This window comes from Myotis yumanensis, unplaced genomic scaffold, assembly GCF_028538775.1.
Source record: "Myotis yumanensis isolate MYYU_CA2020_CCGP unplaced genomic scaffold, mMyoYum1.0.hap1 SCAF_5, whole genome shotgun sequence".
In the NCBI taxonomy this organism is placed as follows: Eukaryota; Metazoa; Chordata; class Mammalia; order Chiroptera; family Vespertilionidae; genus Myotis; species Myotis yumanensis.
The window spans coordinates 89018548-89039578 of record NW_027223756.1 but is presented as its reverse complement, the minus strand read 5'-3'; the positions used below and the strand labels follow the sequence as shown (position 1 = coordinate 89039578).

The 21031-nt window shown below is 54.1% G+C and overlaps 1 protein-coding gene across 1 annotated transcript; it reads right to left on the bottom strand.

Annotated features, from left to right (window-relative positions):
• Positions 1–19030, bottom strand: RAB8A (RAB8A, member RAS oncogene family). The gene is made up of 8 exons (XM_070416296.1): positions 18876–19030; positions 13890–13950; positions 12014–12074; positions 8688–8765; positions 7176–7265; positions 6530–6595; positions 5046–5096; positions 1–1280 (listed from the first exon to the last, which is right to left on the bottom strand). The coding sequence occupies exons 1-8, from the start codon at positions 18997–18999 to the stop codon at positions 1188–1190; spliced, it is 624 nt and encodes a 207-aa protein (XP_070272397.1). The 5' UTR covers positions 19000–19030; the 3' UTR covers positions 1–1187.
• Positions 19031–21031: the final 2001 nt, after the last annotated feature.

Genomic DNA, 21031 nt, shown 5'->3' with positions numbered 1-21031 from the left:
GCTGGTACATTGGTTTTAATTCAAAAAAGACATTTCGACGCCAGTGGCTTGGGTAGACAGCGGCTTGGGGTGAAGTGTAAGAAAAAGAAATATAAAGGCTCCCTCGTGACACCCCTCGGACCTGGTGACCTGGTCTCAAATGCACCCTCTATGGGAAGGCAGAGCTGTCAAAACAGAACCAACGACAGCAGTTAAAAACCATCCCCGAAAGCTGTGGCCAGTCTGTTGCCTGGGACGCTGCGTGCTCTCGGCCACATCCAATCACAGATGCACCCGTGTCCCTGGTCACCTGGGTCTGCCGCTGGAAATCAAAGACGGAATCACTTCATGGCACTACAGGTCTGGAAAAATAAAAATCTCAGCTGGCAAGAACGTCCGATTCGGAGACTGTGGGAGTGGGGGCTGTCTGGGGGCCGAGAGGCCAACGCCTTAATTGCGGGTGATCGGTGTGTGGTTGCACTTTTGGGGTCACCCGTAGGATGCATGGTGTCCCCTCGGTGATCAGACAGGGACTGCCGAGGCCCACTGACCATGCCTGAGGCCTGACTGGATTACAGACCAAAACCTGGCTGTGGACAGGCAAGGCCCCTCCCCTCCTCCTTCCTTCTGAACGCTTTACACAGGATTTCCTTAATTTGTGCTTCCCTTTGGTTTGAGAGTCAAAAAGAAGAGGGAGGGGAGAAAAAGAAACATAACGGTTTTTGTCACTTGTCCAAAACTGAGAGAAAAGGTGACAGTGGGAGTCAGACGTGTCTCGATGCCTCCTGGGCCTGATGGGTCACCGCCCCGCGGGGGGAAGCTCAGCACTCCTGGAACCATCGCTGGCCTCTGGGAGCCTTGCTTCTGCTTTGCAGTGGAATTTTCGTGGTCACACCCCAGAGATGGAGGCCCACCATATTGGTCACGGTTGCTGGTCATGTCATGTCCATCTTTCTCTCCAGATACACGATGCATGGGCCAGTTCGGTGGACATCACAGGGAAAATAGCAAATTCTTAACTTATTCCATCTCCAAAGTTGAAAAAGATCAGTTACTAAAATAAACAATTTCTCAATTGTGTTCTGGTGGCCCTGGGCCCGGTGGCCGTGGCAGGGGCATTGGAGGGGGGGCCCCAGCTGAGTGAGAGGCTCACTCAGGACAGGCACAGTCAGCTCGGCTGAACAAGGCTCAGAGTAAGGCGGCGTTCCTCACAGAAGAACACATCGAAAAAAGCTGGTCTTTTTCTGCTGGTCCGGTGTGATTTTGACTCCCTGGTTGCTCCCCTGGGGGCTGTTGCCTTCCTGAAGTCACAAGAAGTTTTCTGAGGTTATGACTGGGCATAAGCACTATGACTCTTAACCAGCCAGCCACCTAACCAAGGAACCATCTAATCACCCAACTGCAAGTCAACCCATCCCCTCCCATCCATCCATCCATCCCCTTCCATCCAACCATCCAACTGCAAGTCTATCCATTTCCTCCTATCCATCACCCATCTACCCAATCATCCATCACCTTCAACGATTAATGGATTCATCCCCTTCCAACCAACCATACATCCATCTGTCCACCCTCTTTCCTCCTTCCCCTTCAAACTAACCATCCACCTGTCTATTCTCTTCCTTCTTTCCACTCATCCTCTTCTTATAAATCATACATCTGTCCATTCCCTTCCATCCATCCATCCATCCATCCAATTATCGCTTCCAACTGACAATTCATCTTACACAAACCCAGAGATAATTTTTTCTATTACCCACCAACCCTTCCAACCATCATTCATTCTTTCAATTTATTCACCTATTCATTCAACCCTTTCCCTTCATCCCCTCAACACCTTTCCATTTATTCTCCCATCTCACTCTTTTCCCTACTTTCTTCTCTCCATTCATCCTCCCTCCCCTCCTTCTTTCTACCCCTACTAGTGAGGCAGTCAAGGGGCAGCCAAATGTCCCTTGGAATTTGGGGGTTAGAGGTGCTGAATTCAAGGTCCCGATTCCGCTCACACCTGGATGGTCTCCATGTCTCTGTGCTAAGGCTCTGACTTACCGCTTCTCCCCTGGTCCACCTTCCATTCTGCTGTGGGTAGTCTAAAGCAGAAACCTTAACCTTGCCCACTCAAGCCTTACTGAACACACCAGTCCCCACACTGCTTTCAGAGGACTGCCCCTCTGTCAAACTGTCACCCAGCATCCAGAGCCTCTGCCAGCTCTGGGAATGGAAATCTTATTTTCTCCCAGGTCACCCTGTTTGGAAAGGGTCAGCCCCCTTTTCTTTGACAAATTCTTTCTCATCTTTCAGCTCTTAGGTAAAAAAAGACCCTGAATTTACTTAACAATAACTCTCGAATGCCTGTGCTGTGCCAGGCACTTTTGTGGGTACTGGGCATGCAGTGGTGAAGAACCCCCTGCCTTGGGAAGCTCACACTGGGGACGGAAATTATGAGGTAACAAAAAAGCAGTGATTTCCCACCACGGTGAGGAATGAGCGCAAAGGCAGGGCAAGAGGTGGAGGTGTGCTTTGATGGTGAGACCTCATGAAGTAAGACAGTCCGGGTGTGTGGTCAGCCAAGTAGCGGCCCCCAGTGATGTCTGCACCCTGATCCCTGGAACATATGCGTATGGCACCTGCTGTGGCAAGAGGGACTTTGCAGATGTGACTAAGGCGAGATGGGGAGAGCATGCTGGATCATCCGGGTGAGCCCCATCTAATCCTGTGAATCCTCAAAGGCAGAGAAACCTTCTCAGCTGGGGTCCAAGAAAGAGGTGATGGCAGCAGGGCCCAAGCTGGCGGAAGTGGTTCTAAGGCTGGGGATGCAGTACCCTCTAGAAGCTGACAGGCAAGAAAATGGATTCTCCCCCAGAGCCTCCAGAATGAATTCAGCCCCGCTGACACTTTGCTCTGAGCCTGGGAAGACGCATTTCAGAATCCTGACCTCCAGGACATTAAGATCATGAATGTGTGCGGTGCAAGCTGGAAAGTTTGTTACAAGAACTTGTTAGGGCAGCCCTAGGAAACTGATGGGGCGGGGAGAGGCACCTCAGGTGGAAGGAAAGGAAACCCGAATAAACAGGGTGCTTCAAGAACAAGAAAAGGCCAGCATGGCTGGAGCACGGGGGTGACAGGGAAACAGTAGGTGACAAGGTGAAGCAGGTGGCAGCAGCCAGTGCATGACGCCCAGGTGGACTGGCACGGTGTGTGGAGTCTGCTGTCAGTGCAGTGGGAAGCACTGGGTTGTGCTGAGAGGGAAAATGCCAGAGGTCTGGGCGTGGGGTGGGCACCAACAGAGCCCGCCCTTCTGTGACACTTTCGAGAGAGAAGAAAGGGTGGGCAGAGCTGGCTGTCAGTGATGAGAAAGATAAACATGAACTGTCCTGGTAAGCTAAGCAAGTCCTGGGGAATCTAATGAAGAGCCTGTCATCAGAGTCAACAATAGTATAAACTTCAAAGTTGCTAGGAGACTAGGCCTTAATTGTTCTCAAGACAAAAAAGGAAGAATTATGGGACTGTGATAGAGGAGTCAGCTAACGCTACCATGGTAATCATATTGCAACATATTAATATCTCATGCTAACACTGTACACCTCAAACTTACATAATGTTGTATATCAGATATATTTCAATTTAAAAAAAGACACATATAAAATAGTATGGGGCTGCAATGCTAAATACAAACAGAAAGATGGTAGGAAATGGGTGATTTGCAATTCTGTTAAAAAAAAAAAAGAGAGAGAGAGAGAAATCGCAAGGATTATGGCTGTGTACCAGTGCTTCGTGATCTGAGCCCTAATAAATATGGCACATTCTGGAGGCAATCAACAGGCCAGTATCAAAAACACAGGCCCAGTGTCACTGTGATGCTCAACGTAACTGCAGCGGGCAAAACTGAGTCAGGAGGATCGTTAAGAATCAAAAATTTACCATTACACTCAAGAGAAAAGCAAGTCCGTTGTAAGGAAATTTCTGTAAGAAAAGTACACTGTGCCAGGCTGGCACGGCTCAGTGGTTGAGTGTCGACCTATGAACCAGGTTTGATTCCCGGTCAGGGCACATGTCTGGGTTATGGGCTTGATCCCCAGTGTGGGGTGTGCAGGAAGCAGCCAATCAATGATTCTCTCTCATCATTGATGTTTCTATCTCTCTTCCTCTCTGAAATCAATAAAAAAAAAAAATATATATATATATAAAGAACAGAAAAATAAAAGTATACTGGTTTACACAGACTGTTTCCCGTTTGGCCAAAGAGCTGCTATTAAATCCATCTTGTGCCTCACGATTTAACTCATGGTATCTTAGAAATATAAAAATACATTTGTTTTTAAATCAGGTGTGACCTACTTGAAGGCATTTTGTGCTCTGCGTGCACTCTGTGTAATGAGACCTAAATGAGCCACAGGTAGAGCCCTGGAGAGTGTCACTGGCTGGAAGAGTGGCCACTGAATGAGGCTCCCAGGCAACACTCACAACAGCATTTAGGCCCTGAACATGCCCAAGTACAGCCGAGATTTCAGACTCGACCAAGAAAGTATAATTATGCTGAGTATTAAGGACCATGAAATGCTTGGGTGGTGAGCAAAAAAGCCAGAAATAAATGAAAGGGTGGATAAGGGGGATTCAAGTAGGACCTCCTGGAGGCTTCAGAGCCCTGGACCTACGACTAAACGTCACAGAGCCATCACAACCTGCACAACTTGGGGCTGGCGGGGGAAAACGCTATCAACCTGCCAGACTCGCCAGGACGGGTGCTGCTGGGCTGTCCTCTGCAGCGTGGGTGGGGAGAGGCCCTGTGTCCCTTGCTAGCCAGTGCACTCAGCAGGCAGGGCCTTGTCTGCCTGGACACAGCCTGGAGCTGAGCAGCTCTGAGCCACAGAGAAAGAAGAAAGTAGATGAGCATGTCTGGGAGCCGATGCCCAACCCCAACTGCTACCTCTTCTCCCTCCCTAGCCATCCTGACTGGGTCTGGCTGGGCCCTGATGCAGGATCTGTCTGGGCTGAGTCACACTGAGGTGGAAAATGGCAGGCTCCAATAGAAAACCATTCAGGGATGAGGAAGGACACACACTCACCAATTTTTTGTCCATTTTTGCTTTGATGTCTCTGGCGAGAGTGAAAAATGCCTGTGAAATAAGCACGGTGTTAGTACCCCAGCAGCAGGAAGCAGATGGGGGCTTGCTGGTTCCTGGGTGTCACTATGGAACGGGGGTGGTGGGACAGCGAGGTGGGGGTCTCACCTGTCCAGCCCCACCTCCTACCCCCACCCGCCAAGACCAGCACTTCCCCTGAGCCAATGACCCTGGGAGGTGACTCAACCTTGACTGGTCAGGGAGAAAACTGGCTCAAAAGGACGAAGTCCCTTGTCCCAAGGCATCTAGAGGTTACTGACCAATCTGGAAGGATCCAGGAGAACCCATCCTTGACTCCTATGCTCTGCCTTCCTGCGTTGCCCCTTTTCTAGTGGTCAGGGGCAGGGCAGAGAGGAAGACAAGCAGCTCTTTGGCCAAACAAGCTCCATTTGGGTCCTTGCCTGGAAGGGCTGGGATGGGGTAAAGGGTTGTCTTCCAGGGATGGCTTGACCAGAGGCTGCTGCCTCTGTTGCAGTCTCCTAACCCTTCCCTCCCTTCCCTCACCTGCTCTTTCGAAGAACACTTATAAACCACACCCTACCCCCGGGCCTCACACAGAGACTTGGCCTCAGCACTTGCACCTAAGGGGCTACTTGTCTGGTGGGAGGAGTGGAGTCTCAGCAAACACCTATGTGATGTGGACAGTTCTGTCATGGAGCGGGGAGGGGGTGCTGGGGACCCAAAGTGGTAGGCCCAAGGGTCTAGCGATGGTGGGGACTTCCTTGGGGAAGGGCCACTTGGGCCAGGCCCTGATGGAAAAGGGGGTGTGAGGGAAGGGACCGTAAGCAAAGGCCTGGAGGTGGCCTGGGATGAAAGCGGCTGGCGAGGCCTGATCTTTGGGCGGCACACACAGCTGGGGGGGCCTTCTAAGCCAGGTGTAGGGGGTTGAAGTTGGGAGTGACATGGATGGCCCGTTTTGGGAAGATCACTGGGGTGGTGGGGTGAAGAGGAAGGTAGGTCAGCTGCAAGGCTGGCGTCGCCTGTGAAGAGGAGAGGGTGGCCTGGGCCAAAGCTAGGCCAAGGCTCCCTACTTCGCTCGTCTGGGCTTGTGACCAGGACGTCTATGTAGGTGGCGTGACCCAGAGCATCTACCCAGGGACTCTCAGTCTCCCCATCTTTGAAACCCTCCCCATTTCCCAAGGCTCCCTAAGAGCCAGTGAGAAAATATCCTAGGTGCCCAGCTGGGGCCTGCACCTGCTAACATCTGAACATGGGGTGGGGAAGGGGCAGGGAGATAGCAGGTGATACACGGGGCCAGCTGGGCAGCTCAAGGAGCCTGGAAATGGCCCTGACCAGGAAGTGCCTCTTGGACAGATGGCCAACAGGACAGCCCATAGCCTGTGACCAGACCCTGTGGCAGAGCCTTCTCAGAGGGTATAGACCAACCCTCAGCCTCAAGGGGCTAGGGCTGTGGGCCTGGGACTCACGTTCTCCACATTGATGTTGGCCTTTGCACTGGTCTCCATGAACTTGATTCCATAGTCCAGGGCCAGCTGTGAGGGAGGGAGACATATATGCACACACGTCAGCGGCCAGGTGTACCTGACCCCCAGGAAGCACCCTAAATTGGGAACAGTGATGAGGAGGCCCCAGATGAGCTGGGTACTGTGGACTTGCTCCCTGGAGTCACCAGTGGACAGCAGGTGGTGTCTATTCATGGCAGGACCACAGCTCCATTCTCTGCTCTCGGTGGCCTCGACGGGTTCCCATGAGACACGATGCAGGAACGTGCACAGCGCAGCTTAGGAGCCTTCACTGCTCGCAGTCTTTAGCCTGAAGCCTGGCTGGGCATGTTTTTCCCACTCTCTCTTCCCTTGGCATGTACCCCACAGGGGCGATCGACTCGTCCCCTTTTGCTCAGCAAAGTCCTGCATCCTGGGACCCCTAGCCTCGGACAAGCTGAGATGGTAGGTCATCTTATGCTCATGAAGATTCTGAGGGGTTTAGTAAGCAATCAAGGAACGCTGGGGGGCATGAAAGGGCTGGCCTCCATGCAGAGAACCCTAAAACCCTGAGGTCCCTCTGCCCTGAGGTGCCTGACAATACTAGGCCCAAGCTGGCCACCATGCCCACCTTCTCTCCCCGTTCCTTGGAGACTTGTCTCTTGTCGTTCACGTCACACTTGTTTCCAAGTATCATCTTTTCAACATCTGCAGAGGCATGCTGGGGAGAGGACAGACAGAGGAGGTGAAAGGTGCAGTTAGACGGGCTCACAGGCCAACTTGTGGCCTGACCCCTGAAATCAGTGGTAGGGCCAGGATTGCTAGGCACACCCTTGTGCATGTGACAAGCTGAAGTTCAGAGAGGTTGAATAACTTGTTCCATGTCACACAGCCAATGCCAGGGCCAAGTCTAGCGTTCTGGCTGCTTCTCTGACCAAGTGCATGCCTTCTACCTGCTGAGGATGGCTTCTCTATGGGCTGCAATAACCAGGCTCCTGAGTGTGTCCCTGGAAACCCAGTGGGGTCTATGGGAGGTAACCCTGCTCCCCTCCCTGGCTCCTCTGCAGGGGGGCGGTAGGGGGGGAGAGGGGGATCGCAGCTGCTATCCTGAGAACTTCTAGCCTGCTCCAGCTTACTCTCTTTGGGCTCCGGAAATGGGTCATGCCTGGGGTGGTGGCACCTGGCATTCCCTTAACTCTGTCCCACCCGCCCCTCCTCCGTGCAGTGGCCCTGCTTCCTGAAGATCCGAGGCACTGGATAGGACCTTGTTGCTGCAGCTCAGACCTGATCTTACCAAAATGCCCTGCATGGTTCCCCGCCTAACATCCTGCCAACTGGAAGGCCCTCTTGTTTGCTGGCCAGAAACGCAGCTTCCACAAAGACCACTGTGAGTGTGGGCAGTTCCTCCTCCTCAGCCAGGCACAGCCCACTGACAGGAAATGCGGAGTTGCTGGGGGGCGGGGGGGAGGCCCAGTGCAACTGCTTATAACCGTCGCATCAGCAGTGAGCGACCTTCTGCGGTGGCAGTCCAGGAGGGGAAAGTCCTCTGGCCACACCTCACCCCCAACGCCCCACCTAGTGAGTCATCAAAAGCTGCAAGCGCCTCTGTCCAGGAAGGCTCTGGGGTGAGATAAGCTCTTCGGGGAGCAGAAAGGTGACGACACTGGCTTTGGAATGGGGAGTTGGGGCTGGCCACCTTCCCCTCCCTTCATGGTTCAAGGTCTCTCTTCGAGCCAGCTGTGATCTGTGTGCTGCTGACCTGAACACGGGGAGCTCACATCAACTCACACCCCACTCTGCTGTGGCTCAAAGTCACCTGATATAGCTTCTCACCACACCCTCCAAAGACAAAGGTCATGCCAATTCTAGGAAGCACCAAATGCTCACGGTGACTTTGGGTATCACTTCTTCTCAGCACCAAAACCAACAGCCCAGAGGAGTCACTCTGTGACCAGGCGAGGGCAGCGTGGTCTCTAGGGCTCACTGCCTGGGCTCCAGGCCCTGCTTGGGCTACACCGCTAGCTATGGGGCTCTGGACAGGTTCCTGGGGGTGGCTCTGTGCCTAGTGATCTCACCTGTAAACCAGGGGGCTCCAGGGTGAGAACCGAGGAGAAGCAAGGTGGAAGTTTCCCTTAAGCCTTACCTCCTCAATGTTCCGAATCCAGTTCCGGATGTTGTCAAAGGACTTCTCGTTGGTGATGTCGTAGACCAGCATGATGCCCTGAGCAGGGGGAGACAGAGATGTTCTAGAAAAGCTGTGAGCTGAGGGGGAGACCCAGCGAGGTAGGGCAGCAGGGACCCTGACATGACACCTCTCCCTACAACTCCCTCCTCTCCTTCACTGGGGCTCTTCCTCTGCTGGGCTCCAGCAACAGCCTATCCCTGGTCTCCCAGGCTCTAGTCCTGGCCCCTCAGCCACCAAGGTGACCCTTCACCCTAGACCAGATCCCACCATACCCATGCTCACAAACAGCTTTGCTGGCTCCTCACAGCAGGATAAGTACAGCCCATGTGCCCAGCAGCCCCTGAGATCCTGCTGGCCTCCCAACTTCTCATCCTGCAGCTCCCCACCCTCTACAGGGTTCCACAGCCCTGTACTTCCCCCATGCCAGCCTTCACTGTCCTTGGCTTCCTCCAAATCCTCACTCATGCCCCTGCCCTGGCCCAAGTCACCTCCTGGGTTCAGCCAATGCCGCCTCCTCTGGGCGCTTCCTATGTGCCAGACACTGCAGTGGGTCTCCCTAAAGCCTCACAGGCCTGGGTCAAGTGGTCCCCTCCCCTCCCTCCTCTGCAGATGGAAACCTGAGGTTGTGGGAGGACAGGGCTAGGTCCCTGGCCCTGGCCTCACGAGACAGTAAAGGGCACAAGTGGGTTCTGAACCCCGGGCAGCCTGATCCTGACATCGATGTGCCTTCCAGCGACTCCACCAGAGTGGGGGCTGGCTTCCAGCACAGGCCGGGCAGCACTGAGGCCCAGTGGTTCTGTAACCAATGTGTGAGTGCCTGGGTACAGTCCATAGGTCCCCAAAGAGCCACAGAGTGACCTCGCTTCCACCTGAGCCCATGATTTCATCATCATGTGAAGGGCAAATATCCCTGTTAGAGGGAAAACTAAAGCACAGAGGGAAGCGCTTTAGTTTTAAGGTTTAAGCCCAGGTGCGGCTAATCCTGACGGAGCTGTGACACTGGCTCCTGTGAGGACCTCTCTGGGCCCTCCTCAGCACCAAGCAACACTCAGGCCACCCTTGGTTGCTCCAGACCTTGAGGGGTGTCCACAGCAAACCAACCTGCAGCGCATTGCAATCCCCCTGTGCAGCCCAGCATCTGGGCTCAAGCTGTCCTGCGCAGGTCCAGTTTGCTCCATTCCCTCCCACTACCTGCTCCCAGGGCCCAGCCCTGCATCCACAGCCGCTGGTGTGGCCAAGACCTTGTCTCTGAGGCGGCCTGAGTTTGCAGAGTAAGAAAACGATCCGTATGCACTGGGTAGAGAACCTCGGGGGCGAGGGTCACCATGGAGACAGGGCAAGAAAGCCACAGCTCTTCCAAATCCCCACCGTGACCTTAGGGATACCCACAGCGGCCTTACAGCCTGCCACAGCCATGGTCATGACCGCTCGAAAATACCATCTGGGTCCTCATTCTGGGGTCTCCTGAGGAACTGAACAGACTGCTGACACGAGGCCTCAGAGATTTTAGAGGATGTGATGTCGGTCTCCCTCCAAGGCCAGCATGAGTAGATGCTGGTGGGAAGACTCTGAGTGGAGCATAGTAGGGGTCTCTGCTCAGAAGCTGCACCCCAGCCATCTGGGGCAGTGAGGACTTCTCACCCCTTTATCCAGGGACTGGCCTCTCTGATGGCCTAGGATCCTCACTGCCATCAAACGGCTATTCCAGGTCCTCCCTACAACTCCCCTTGGGGCTCCTAGCGATCATTTCCCTGGCCCCATCTGGGCACAGCTCCCCATAGCTGTTTGCAGGCTCATAAGCGGACACCAGGCATCCAATGTTCCCATTTTCGAGACCCCATAGTCTAGTACCTCATGGACAGAGAGGATGAAGGGGCAGCAATGGTGGCAATGTTCCCTGCACTGTCCTGTGAGGTGTCTGCTTGGCCACATTCAGCTCTGGGGCACCCGAAATGTGGCCAGTGGGACGGTGGAGCTGGATTCCTATTTAACCGATTTAAATTCCGAGAGCCACAGGTGGCCAGTGGCTTCTGCATGGTTAGTGCAGGCCTAAGAGGATCACAAGCCACCATCGTCTTGGAGCTGGACAGTGCCTTCCAGATGTCTCAGTCCAGCCTGGCCAGGGGTGGGCTGAGGGTGTGGGAGCTGAAGAGCCTGCTAGGACCAGCCCAGCCATGTACTCTCTGCATAAACGTAAGTCAGGCATGCAATGGCGCCAAGCCTCAGCGTCCTCATCTGTGTAACGGGGATAACGTGGCACCCACACTCAGGGGAGACAGGGACTTATGGCCACGACCTGGAAGGAAGGGACTACTTGAGACCACACAGCAGAAGGTCCCTCAGGGACCTGAGGACTCCGCCCCATCAGAACACAGCAAGGTGAGGGGAAAATTAGTAAATTAATTTTAATGAGGAGAGCTAAGGTTGCAATCTTTGTGATTGAGTTTCTATTATGTTTCAGACGTTGTGTGGGACATGCTAAATACTTAATGTCTCCATTCATTTTTGCAGGCCACCTCATTTCCTGAGCTCCCACCACATACTCAGCACAGTTCCAGACACAGGGCATATGGCAATGACCATGGAAAGGGCAGGGTGTGGTAGGATCTTGAAATGGAGAGATGACCACATATCCTCCCTGTTTGGACATAGTCCTACTCTCTGTTCCACTTTGCAAGTAAGGAGATGGACCTCAGAGGGTGACCCAGGTCCTGGGGGTGTGTGTCTGCTCCTGCTGACCCCTGAGCACCCCATTTGTACATACTTCACACATGCATGACCTGCTCAGAGCCCTCATAGGTCTCCCCCCGCATCCAGTTCAAGCCTGGCCTGGAGAAGGCGCTCGGTAGAAATATTTGAGGGATGAACCAGTCTTCTGATCACGTCACCCTGCCTCAGCCGCAGCCAAGAGCCCAGAACAAGTCAGCTCCTGGACCATCTTCAAGTTTTCTGTAGCAAATTCCATAGAGACCAGCACGGGCTGAGCGAACGCTCCTAGGTGTTGGGACATGCCCCCTCGGATTTCACTGACTTCACCTGGAAGAACCGGCTTCCTTCGTTCCCAGAGAATTAGGTTTCCTTAAACCCTGCATTGTCTCTGAAGCTAGAAGGGAAGTATGTATATGGGGGAGGGGCACACAGCCTTTTCCTAAAACTAACCCAGGACCAAGGATCCCCGAGGAGCCAGATCCTGGGGCCCCTCGGAAACAGCCAGGTTTTGGTATCCAAACAGTGACTTTCACTTTGACTTAAACAAGCAAACATACAAAAACACCAATCCGTACCATCGCGCCCCTGTAGTAAGCTGTTGTGATCGTCCGAAACCGTTCCTGGCCAGCTGTGTCCCTAAAGACGAGAAGGAGAAGGGATGTCAGCGACACTGTCACAGTGAGAACGAGGGGCATTTAACGGGGATGGATGCCTGGCTTTCTCACGGGTTAACTCTGGTTCATTGTCCTGCGGTGGGCAGTGCCCCTCCCTCCCCCTATTCTTACAGAGAAGGAACTGTGACTCAGACAGGTTAGGAACCTGCTGATGCCTCCCAGCTGGGGACACAACACAGCCACCTCTGCTTCCTGGGAATTCACCCTGGAGTCCCTGTCCCAGAAGAGCCATGGTTGGATGTTATTATTTGTGCAAATCTGGGACCACAAGTGTGGAAGGGGCTGGTCATGTGGCATGGGTGACCTCAGTGGGGACTCAGGAGGCACTTTCACACCATCTCGGTGGAGGCCAGGGAGACAGTCCTTCCTCACTGACAGGCCTGTGCCCAGCCCAGCTCCTGGCATTAACAGATCAGTGCAGAACCAGGGCCATGTCTTTTGACTCTGGACCCAGGGTTCCTCCTACAACTCTGCACCCCCTCAACCCCCAATCTCAGGAGGGATCTGCATGCCTAGTCACGTGGGGCTAAGCTGACTTTCTGATGCCAACAGGGGTGACATTTGTGATTAGTCATTTTATTCTCAACCATGGCCTAGTCTAGAAGTTTTAAGAAAGTCACTAAGCTCACTGGGATTGCTAAGAGCAGAAGCAAGAAGACGAGAGGAAAGGAAAGTGAAACTCTGCTTGCTGATACAGTGTCACTTTGGACTTGGGTACCAAGGCTGCTGGGGAACACAAGTTGGAAGTGGAGGAACTTGTGTGGCTCACAAAGTGATAACCTACAAGGGGCCAGAGCTGACAGACGAGGAGCTCTGTAGGGTGGGCAAGGCTTTAGGCCTCATCCCTCTGGTTCTGAAATCAGATTCAGAGGTGAACACCATTGAAGTTGAGAGGGACTATGAAGCAAGCGGGGGTGATGCTCATGCTCTGAGATGTGAGGACAGGAGGGGTCAAGCTGTGGGGGGAGGGGGGTCAAGCTGTGGGGGGAGGGGGTCAAGCTGTGGGGGGAGGGATCAAGCTGTGGGGGGAAGAGGGCAGCTTTACAGCCTATCTCATGGCACTGCCTCCCACCCAAAGGCACTCCATGGACCGAAGGGATGGCGCCACGCTACAAAAAATTACTTTTCTTTATTTTTGTCAGGGCTCGTGCTTCCCCCCAAGTGATGTGGCTGCGAGACAGGGCTCTCCTACATCTAACCATCTGAGCTCAGCCCGAGCTCCTAGAGCCGTGGGCTGCAGACCGGCATCGGTGTCAGGGACTCACACTTCTCTAGTTTTATGTGGCATATAAGCCAGCCCCAGGTGAGGCCTGGCCTCAGCTTATTTTTGGCTCTGGGGTTTCAGATCTGCCTATTAGGAAATGAGGCCTGGGTTGCCCTGGGAAAGAAAAGAGGAAGCGATGTAGGCCTTGCTCAGTGAGCTGACAGGCTCAGAAGGAAATGCCGGCCAGGGTATTTTGTCCTCCTGGCAGCTTCTCCCACTGCCAGGCACAGAGGGCTCTCTCCAAGTTCAATGGGAGCGGGCCACTCTGAAGCCCAGACCCAGGCTGTGCCCAGATGGAAACACCGAGCTAATGGGGGCTTGTAGCTGTGTCCCCAGAAGGTCCTGACATAGACTTTGGCCCCAGCAGCCAGCACAGGACAGTTCATGAAGCTTCTGAAGAAAGTATCTATGCTGGGCACAAAGAGACGGAGGCCGTGGTCACAGGGAGTAGGAGAGGACACCAGGAGCTTCTGCCTGAAGTGTTCTCTGGGTGAAGAAGGTAATGATTCTTACCATATCTGTAGTTTAATTCTCTTGCCATCGAGCTCTATGGTCCTAATTTTAAAGTCAATTCCTGAAAGAAAAGAAAAGGGAAAAAAAAAGGCACATCACTGTCAGCCCATTTCCCAAGCTGCACCTGAGGTGGGCACCTCCAACCTGTGCAGGTAACAGCTGCCATGGCTCGTGCTGGGCACACAGGATCTTGGAACCCTCACAACTGCCTGGCAGCTGGCACAGATGGTAGGCAAACCTAGGTAACTCAGGTGCCAAAGCTTTGTTCTCTTCCCTCCGCCATCAGGCAGCCTTAAGGAGTGGGCCCAGCAGAGCCCTTTGCAGGCCAGAGACCCACACTTCCAACCACGCTGCCCCTGGGCCTCCGAGCACCCAGGGCAATAGGCCCCAACATGCCCCTGATACAGGTGGGCTCAAGCTTCTGCACATACTGTTCCTTCTCTGTGGTGGTCCCCACCCTGCCCACCTATCAGGTTGGCAAACTTCTCTCTCCTTTAAAAGCCATTTTAAGGTCACCTCCCAAGAAGCCTTCCTGACCCTGCCCTCCTCTCTCCCATCTGCCTCTCTCCCCAGGACCAGGGTGGCTTCTCAACTCCTTGGCTGCTCTCCAGGCTCCCACCATTGCTCCCTCAGTCCCTTCCCTAGCTTCTAAAAACACAAACTCAACATATCACAAGGCTAACCTCTGCTCCAAACCTTCCAGTGGGTTTACCATGAGATAAATGGATAAACAAAATGTGGTCTATGCATATAATAGAATATTACTCAGCCATGAAAAGGAACAAAGCACTGACACATGCTACAACATACATAAACCTTGAAAACACCATGCTGAGTGGAAGAAGTCAGACACAAAAGGCCACACAGTGTATGATCCCATTTATATGAAACTAGAGACCCGGTGCACGAAATTCGTGCAGGCGGTGGCGGGGCGGTGTGTGTCCCTCAGCCTGGCCTGCACCCTCTCGCAATCCGGGACATCTCTCTCACAATCCAGGACCGCTGGCTCCTAATCACTTGCCTGCCTGCCTGCCTGATCGCCCCAACCACTCTGCCTGCCTGCCTGATCGCCCCTAATCACCCACCTCTAACCACTCGCCTGCCTGATCGCCCCTAACTGCCTCTGCCTTGGCCCCCGCTGACATGGCTTCGTCCAGAAGGATGTCCGGAATGACGTCCGGAAGGTCGTTCTGCTGTCCAGTCTAATTAGCATATTACGCTTTTATTATTATAGATGTTTAGAACAGGCAATTCCATAGAGACAGAAAGGAGATTAGCAGTTGCCAGGGGCTGTGAGAGGAATGCGGAGATGGAGTCCCATTGGTAGAGGGTAGGGTGGTATTGTGACCAAGGGGTTTGGAGTCTCTTTTTGGCATAATAGAAGTGTTTTAGAGTCGATGGAGATGGTTCCACAACTCTGTGAAAGCCACTAAATTGTACACTTTCAATGGATGAGGTGTATGGTTTGCAAATTATATCTCAATAAAACTGTTACAAAAACTCAAAACACCTTCCCACTCGACCTCGGCCCCAGAATAAAGTAAAAACAGTTGCCTGTCTAACCCGCGCACCTCTCGGCACCCACAGCTCATGTGCTCCTCCCCAGCCGCCTTGGCCACTGCCCACATGGCTGTTTCCTAATCACCCTCGGCATACTCTAGCCTCAGGCTTTCACTCTTGCTCTTCCCTCCCTTGGACCGGTCTTTCCTTCCACAGTCAGCTGGCTTCCTCCCTTCCCTTCACTCAGGTTCCTGTTCAAGTCACCTCCTCCGGGGAGCCTTCCTGACCTTCCTTATTCTCTCTCCCCCACCTGCTTTTTCTTTTTTCATGCACTTATCCCTGACATTGTCTATCTGGTTATTTGCTCCATGAACATTAGCAGCAAAACCTGCCGACTTGAATGGCCTGTGTGAAGGGGAACAGCCAAACCTAGCCTCTGCCTCTGTGAGTTTGTTCTTAATCTCTGCCTGGGAAGCCTTGAGGCTCAGGCCTGACTTGCACCCTCAGAATCCATTAGGACAATGCTAATTCCATCCCTGCCCCCTCAGGACCTGTCCTGGGGACCACATAGAATATAAGCCTGCACTTAAATTGTGCCCACTAGCCCTAACCAGTTTGGCTCAGTGGACAGAGCGTCGGCCTGCGGACTGAAGGGTCCCGGGTTCGATTCCGGTCAAGGGCATGTACCTTGGTTGCGGGCACATCCCCAGTGGAGGGTGTGCAGGAGGCAGCTGATCGATGTTTCTCTCTCATCGATGTTTCAAACTCTCTATCCCTCTCCCTTCCCTCTGTAAAAAGTCAATAAAATATATTTAAAAAAAAAATTGTGCCCACTAGACTATAAGCTCCAAGAGAGCAGAGACTCAAAAGCTTTATGGCTGCATATCCAGTGACAGTGTGGCAGGGGCTGAACTGCCCAGTCCTGCACACACACCCTGACTACAGACTTTGTTATAGTGCTGCTTCCCTCTGATTCATTCGAGTCGTCTCTCCAGCCTCCACACGGAGGTGGTGCCTGGCATGCAGCAGGCGCCAAGGAAAGATGACTGAATTAAAGAATGAAGAGCAATGGATCTATGTGATACTCCATGATGTACACAGCACTTGCCCCGATGTCATCTGTCTCTGTGAATACATGAATGGATAGGGTCTGGAGGAGGTGGTGGGGCTGAGCCAGGCTCGGGAGAACCAATTCTGGTAGCCACAGGGCCAAGTTCACACCACAATCGATGGAGTTTATGAGAACAGGCTTTGGCAAAACATAATCTGCAGAAAATGAACAGCCACTTAATCTCTGATCTATAAAGAAAACCCAGAGGTACACACACTGCCAACAGAGAATCCCCTTTATGCATTAAGTTGCATTTCAGGACTAAGCATCCCAGTGACATTCCTTCCTAACACCCCCACCCCCATCACAGACACACGGGACCTATGAAATCAAGAAGCACCATTCAATCGGCAGAGCACCACATCGCTGTCCTATTCTTCTCCTGGGTTTTATTCACACACCAAATTTAATTAGCAAGTGTAAACTTTACAAGGCCTAAGAATTATGAGGCTGTAACTTCAAGGTCAGAATTAAATTGAACTTTCCTAGAAGGCACAGACCTGCAGGAAGGCGACACGTGTCATGAGGGAAAAACAGCGGGAGGGAAAGAGATCCTGGTTCCAGAGCCTCCTCTACTCTCCTAGGTGACCTTGCCCAAATCATGGTCTCTTCTGCACGTGGAGGCCTGTCTCCTCAGAGCCCTAAGTGCCAGCCTGGATTTTCTGGTCAAGAATCAGAAAGCAAATAAAAAACACACCCCTAAACTGATCTCACTAGTGCTTGGGCTGAACAGGAGGTGTCTGATACTGGGGAACTGAGGTCTGAGTTGAGAGCGACCCACAGCTTGCCAGGTGTTAACATCACTTCCTGATTGATGGGGGCACAAGGGTTATACCAAAGGTAGACCTTGGAGTGGGAGAGGAGAAGGCATCAGAAACACTTGTGCCCTGGGGAAGAATGCTATCCACCGGGCTATGGGGACCATCTCCTCTTCATGGTCCAGTTCTGATCCTCCACCACCCAGGGCACGAAGCAAGGCAGAGAGCATCACACTGACCCAGGGCTCAGACAGGTGAAGTGATTGTTCACGAACGAACAACAGCTGGAAATCAGGCATGAAGATTTCCTCCCCTTTGCACCTGGCACTCATTTTGCAAAGTGCAGCTCCCGGAGCAGGGTACTCAGCAGCGCATTGTGGGGTTCAAGAGATAACCTGATTGGGGTTAAGTCACCCAGGGACAAGGCAGAGCCGGTTTTCTCCGTTCAGAAACAATCCCTGGGCTTGGCAACTGTCCCTCCACGTCCCCACTGCAGAGCAAGGCTGCACAGACCAGAGTTACTCCCAGGTCACAACTTCTCACGCGGGCAATAGCTGTTTTATGGCGTGGGGAGAAGTCCGCTCCACGTTTGTGGCTATCAGAACCGAAGGGCAACAAGTCAATTCCGTTCCGCCACAGTGTGGGCTGGCCTTGCAGGAAACGCTATTCTGCAAAGTGACAACCGGTGTCCTGGGCCTCGCGATAGGGAAGTCAAGCTGCCTGTGGCAGCGGCTGATTTTGGTTTCTCACTGAAGCTTTTATCTGGCATCTCTTTGGGGATAACAGGTCCCAGGGAAGGCAGCTGTCACTTGCCATTGCTGTGACCCGTAAGTGGGAGAGAAGGCAGGGCAGAGAAAGGCTCTGAGCTCCCTCTCTAGAAGAAATCCACCCATGGGGGTCGGGGGGAGGAGAGAAGGGTCTTCACCCCTGAAGGGGTAAGAGCAGAAGCGATCTGGGTTAGAGTTCTGGCTCCAAGGTGGATCAGCTGTGCCTGTCTTGTGCTCTCACTCTCTGGGATGCCTGAGCCTTGAGTTTTGGGGTCAGACACACATGGATTCAAATCCCATCTCTGCCACCTGCAAACTCTGACCTTGGGGGAGTCCCACACCGCCCTGAGCCTCAAATCTCTCATCTGTGAGATGGGCTCATAACAGACCTACCACAGAGGATTGCAGAATGTGATAATGAACATACAGCGCCTGGCACACAGTAAATTCTTAATAAGGTTAAATGTCACGGGCCTTTCCCCACGGCAGCTCCTTATGCCTCAATTTCACTTCTGCAAGACGGGAACCCCGAAGAACAGCTTCCAAGACTGCTGTGCGGACCGAACCAGATGACGGGCGCCGAGACCCTAGCCTAGGACACATATTCCCCGAGAAGCAGGCTGAGGGTTGGGGCCTCAGTCTTCGCATCTGCAAAATGGGCACTTGGTCCCCTTCGTGGCCCAGGAACCCCCGAACGGCGGCGGAGGCGACTGCTCTTCTCCCCTCCGAACCCCTCGACCCTCTCAGATCCCGGTGTCCGTCCGGCCCCGCCGCTCCCTCAGCCCGAGCCTCCCAGGGGCGCGCCCAACCCAGGCCTCCGGCGACCCCGGCCGCTCCCCTGCCCCACTACCTATGGTGGAGATGAAAGTGGAGTTGAAGGCGTCCTCGGAGAAGCGGAACAGGACACAGGTCTTCCCCACCCCCGAGTCCCCGATCAGCAGCAGCTTGAACAGGTAATCGTAGGTCTTCGCCATATTACACTCTCTCCCCGACGGGAAGTGCGGCCAGCGCCTCGCCACTGGCCGCTGTTCCCGTCCATCAATGCCCAGTTCGCCTCCCATTGGCTCCCAGCCTTTGGCGCGTCACCGAAGCCTACGCCCGCCCCTGCGCCCCGCCCGTCGCGGGGAGAACTGGGGAAGGGGCGAGCGGGGCGCGGAGCCGGAAGCGGCCCAAGAATGCCGCTCATTGGCCGGCGCTCGAGACAGGGCGGGTTGCGATTGGCCAGCGGTGGGGAGTCTAGGGGCTTCAAAAGAAGACCAGGACAAGGGGCGTGGTCTCTCGTGTCCCGGCTTTCTTTCCCGGACTCTATGGAGGCCCCGCCTTGCCCCCGAGGAAGGCGGGGAGCGCGCTGGGATCAGCGCCAACGGCTCCGCGCCCCCGCAGCCCGGGGAGGGGAGCTTGCGCACGCGCGCCAGGGAGACCGTTAGGTGCCAGCAGAGGGCGCACGCGCATGGGGTCTCTGGCTCCCGCCTTCTCGGCCCGCGCAGGCTCAGTAGGCGCCGGGAAGAGCGCGGGAAGGCGCGGTGCCTTCGGTGGTGTCGTCTGGAGGCCTCCGCTTCGGGCAGGGCAGTAAGCAGGCCGGGAAATCCGAAGAGGAAAGGGGAGTAGGGGGGCTGGTCACAGTGGAAACGAGCCAATCCCCCTTATTTCCACCCCCAACCCCTCCGCCCCCAGGTGTACTCCGGGATCTAGGCGCTGGCCAGGGGACCGACTTAAAGCTACCCAGGCCTTCACCAGCTGAGCTCGCGGGCACAATTCAGGGTGGCCCTCGGACCTAATTAGAGGTTGTCCAGGACATTCTCTGCCTTCAGTGTTACCCTGTGTTGGAGTCACCGCAGGAGGGACGCACGAGGCTGAAAGGAGTGAAGAATTATGCATTTACTAGAGGCCCGGTGCACGGATTGGTGCACGGGTGGGGTCCGGCAGGCCCTGCCCCCTGGTCGAGCTCCCGGTTGAGGGGGCAATTTGCACATTAGCCTTTTATTTTATAGGATTAGGATTAGGTCACCTGGATACCCAGATGGGCTGAGCCCCCAAACGGCAGTGGCACCCAAAGACGGGGAGTCGGTGGTTTTTAGAGGACTCTGGCGGCCTCTTTCTGGGTGGAGAAGTCCCTGTGCAGGTGCGGATTTGGGAAGCTCCGGAGGGAAGAGAATGGTCTCAGCAAGTGGAGTGTCCCCTGTGACGCCTGAAGGTCGGTTGGGGGGGGGGGGGGGTATCGATCCGATTCTTTGATGAGACCCAGCACCCTGGAGCTTCCCTGCCCTCACAGTCAGCCTTCCGGAGCTCAGAACCCGCCGGCAGGTTAGGAGAGCGAGAAGCACAGTTAGTATTTGGGGACGCTGGTTTTGTGCCGGCCAGTGTTTGTGGAACAGTGATAAAAGGAAACCATGTAAGACGTTCCATCCCCACTGCAGCCCGCTGAGGTAGGTACTGCTGTGTGACCGCGTTTTGTTTGTTTTGTCTTTCAATGCTCACCCGAGGATATTTTTCCCGTTGATTTTTAGAGAGAGCGGGAGGGAGGGAGGAGGTGAGAGAGAAACAGCCATGCGAGGAAGACACACATCATTGGTGGCAAAAGCCCCCACCAAGTCGGGGCTCAAACCGGTGACACCGAGCCAAACAGCTGGGGCGATTTGCCCCGTTTTATGGCGAGGAAAGAGGGGCTATAGAGTGACTTGCCCAGGCCCCAGAGTGGGAAGCTGGCTGATGAATGCAGACCCAAAAGCTGCCGAGGCCCAAGTCCTGATCACTAGGGTTTCCTGCGTCTCAAAGGTGGGCCACAGCCCGTATGCGGCCTTGCCACGTGGTGTCACTCTGGGGCATCAGAGTGGGGTCCCAGCCATGGTCTCGGGCTCTCCTCCCTGCACCTCAGCCCATTCCGTTCATCTTGTTTAGGAAAAGCACCAGCCACAGGTTTCAGTCCCTGTGGTAGTTGGTAGTTGATGCTATTGACCACCTTCCTCTGGCAATTCCTTTTCTTGGCACTTTCCCCATTTCATTTGC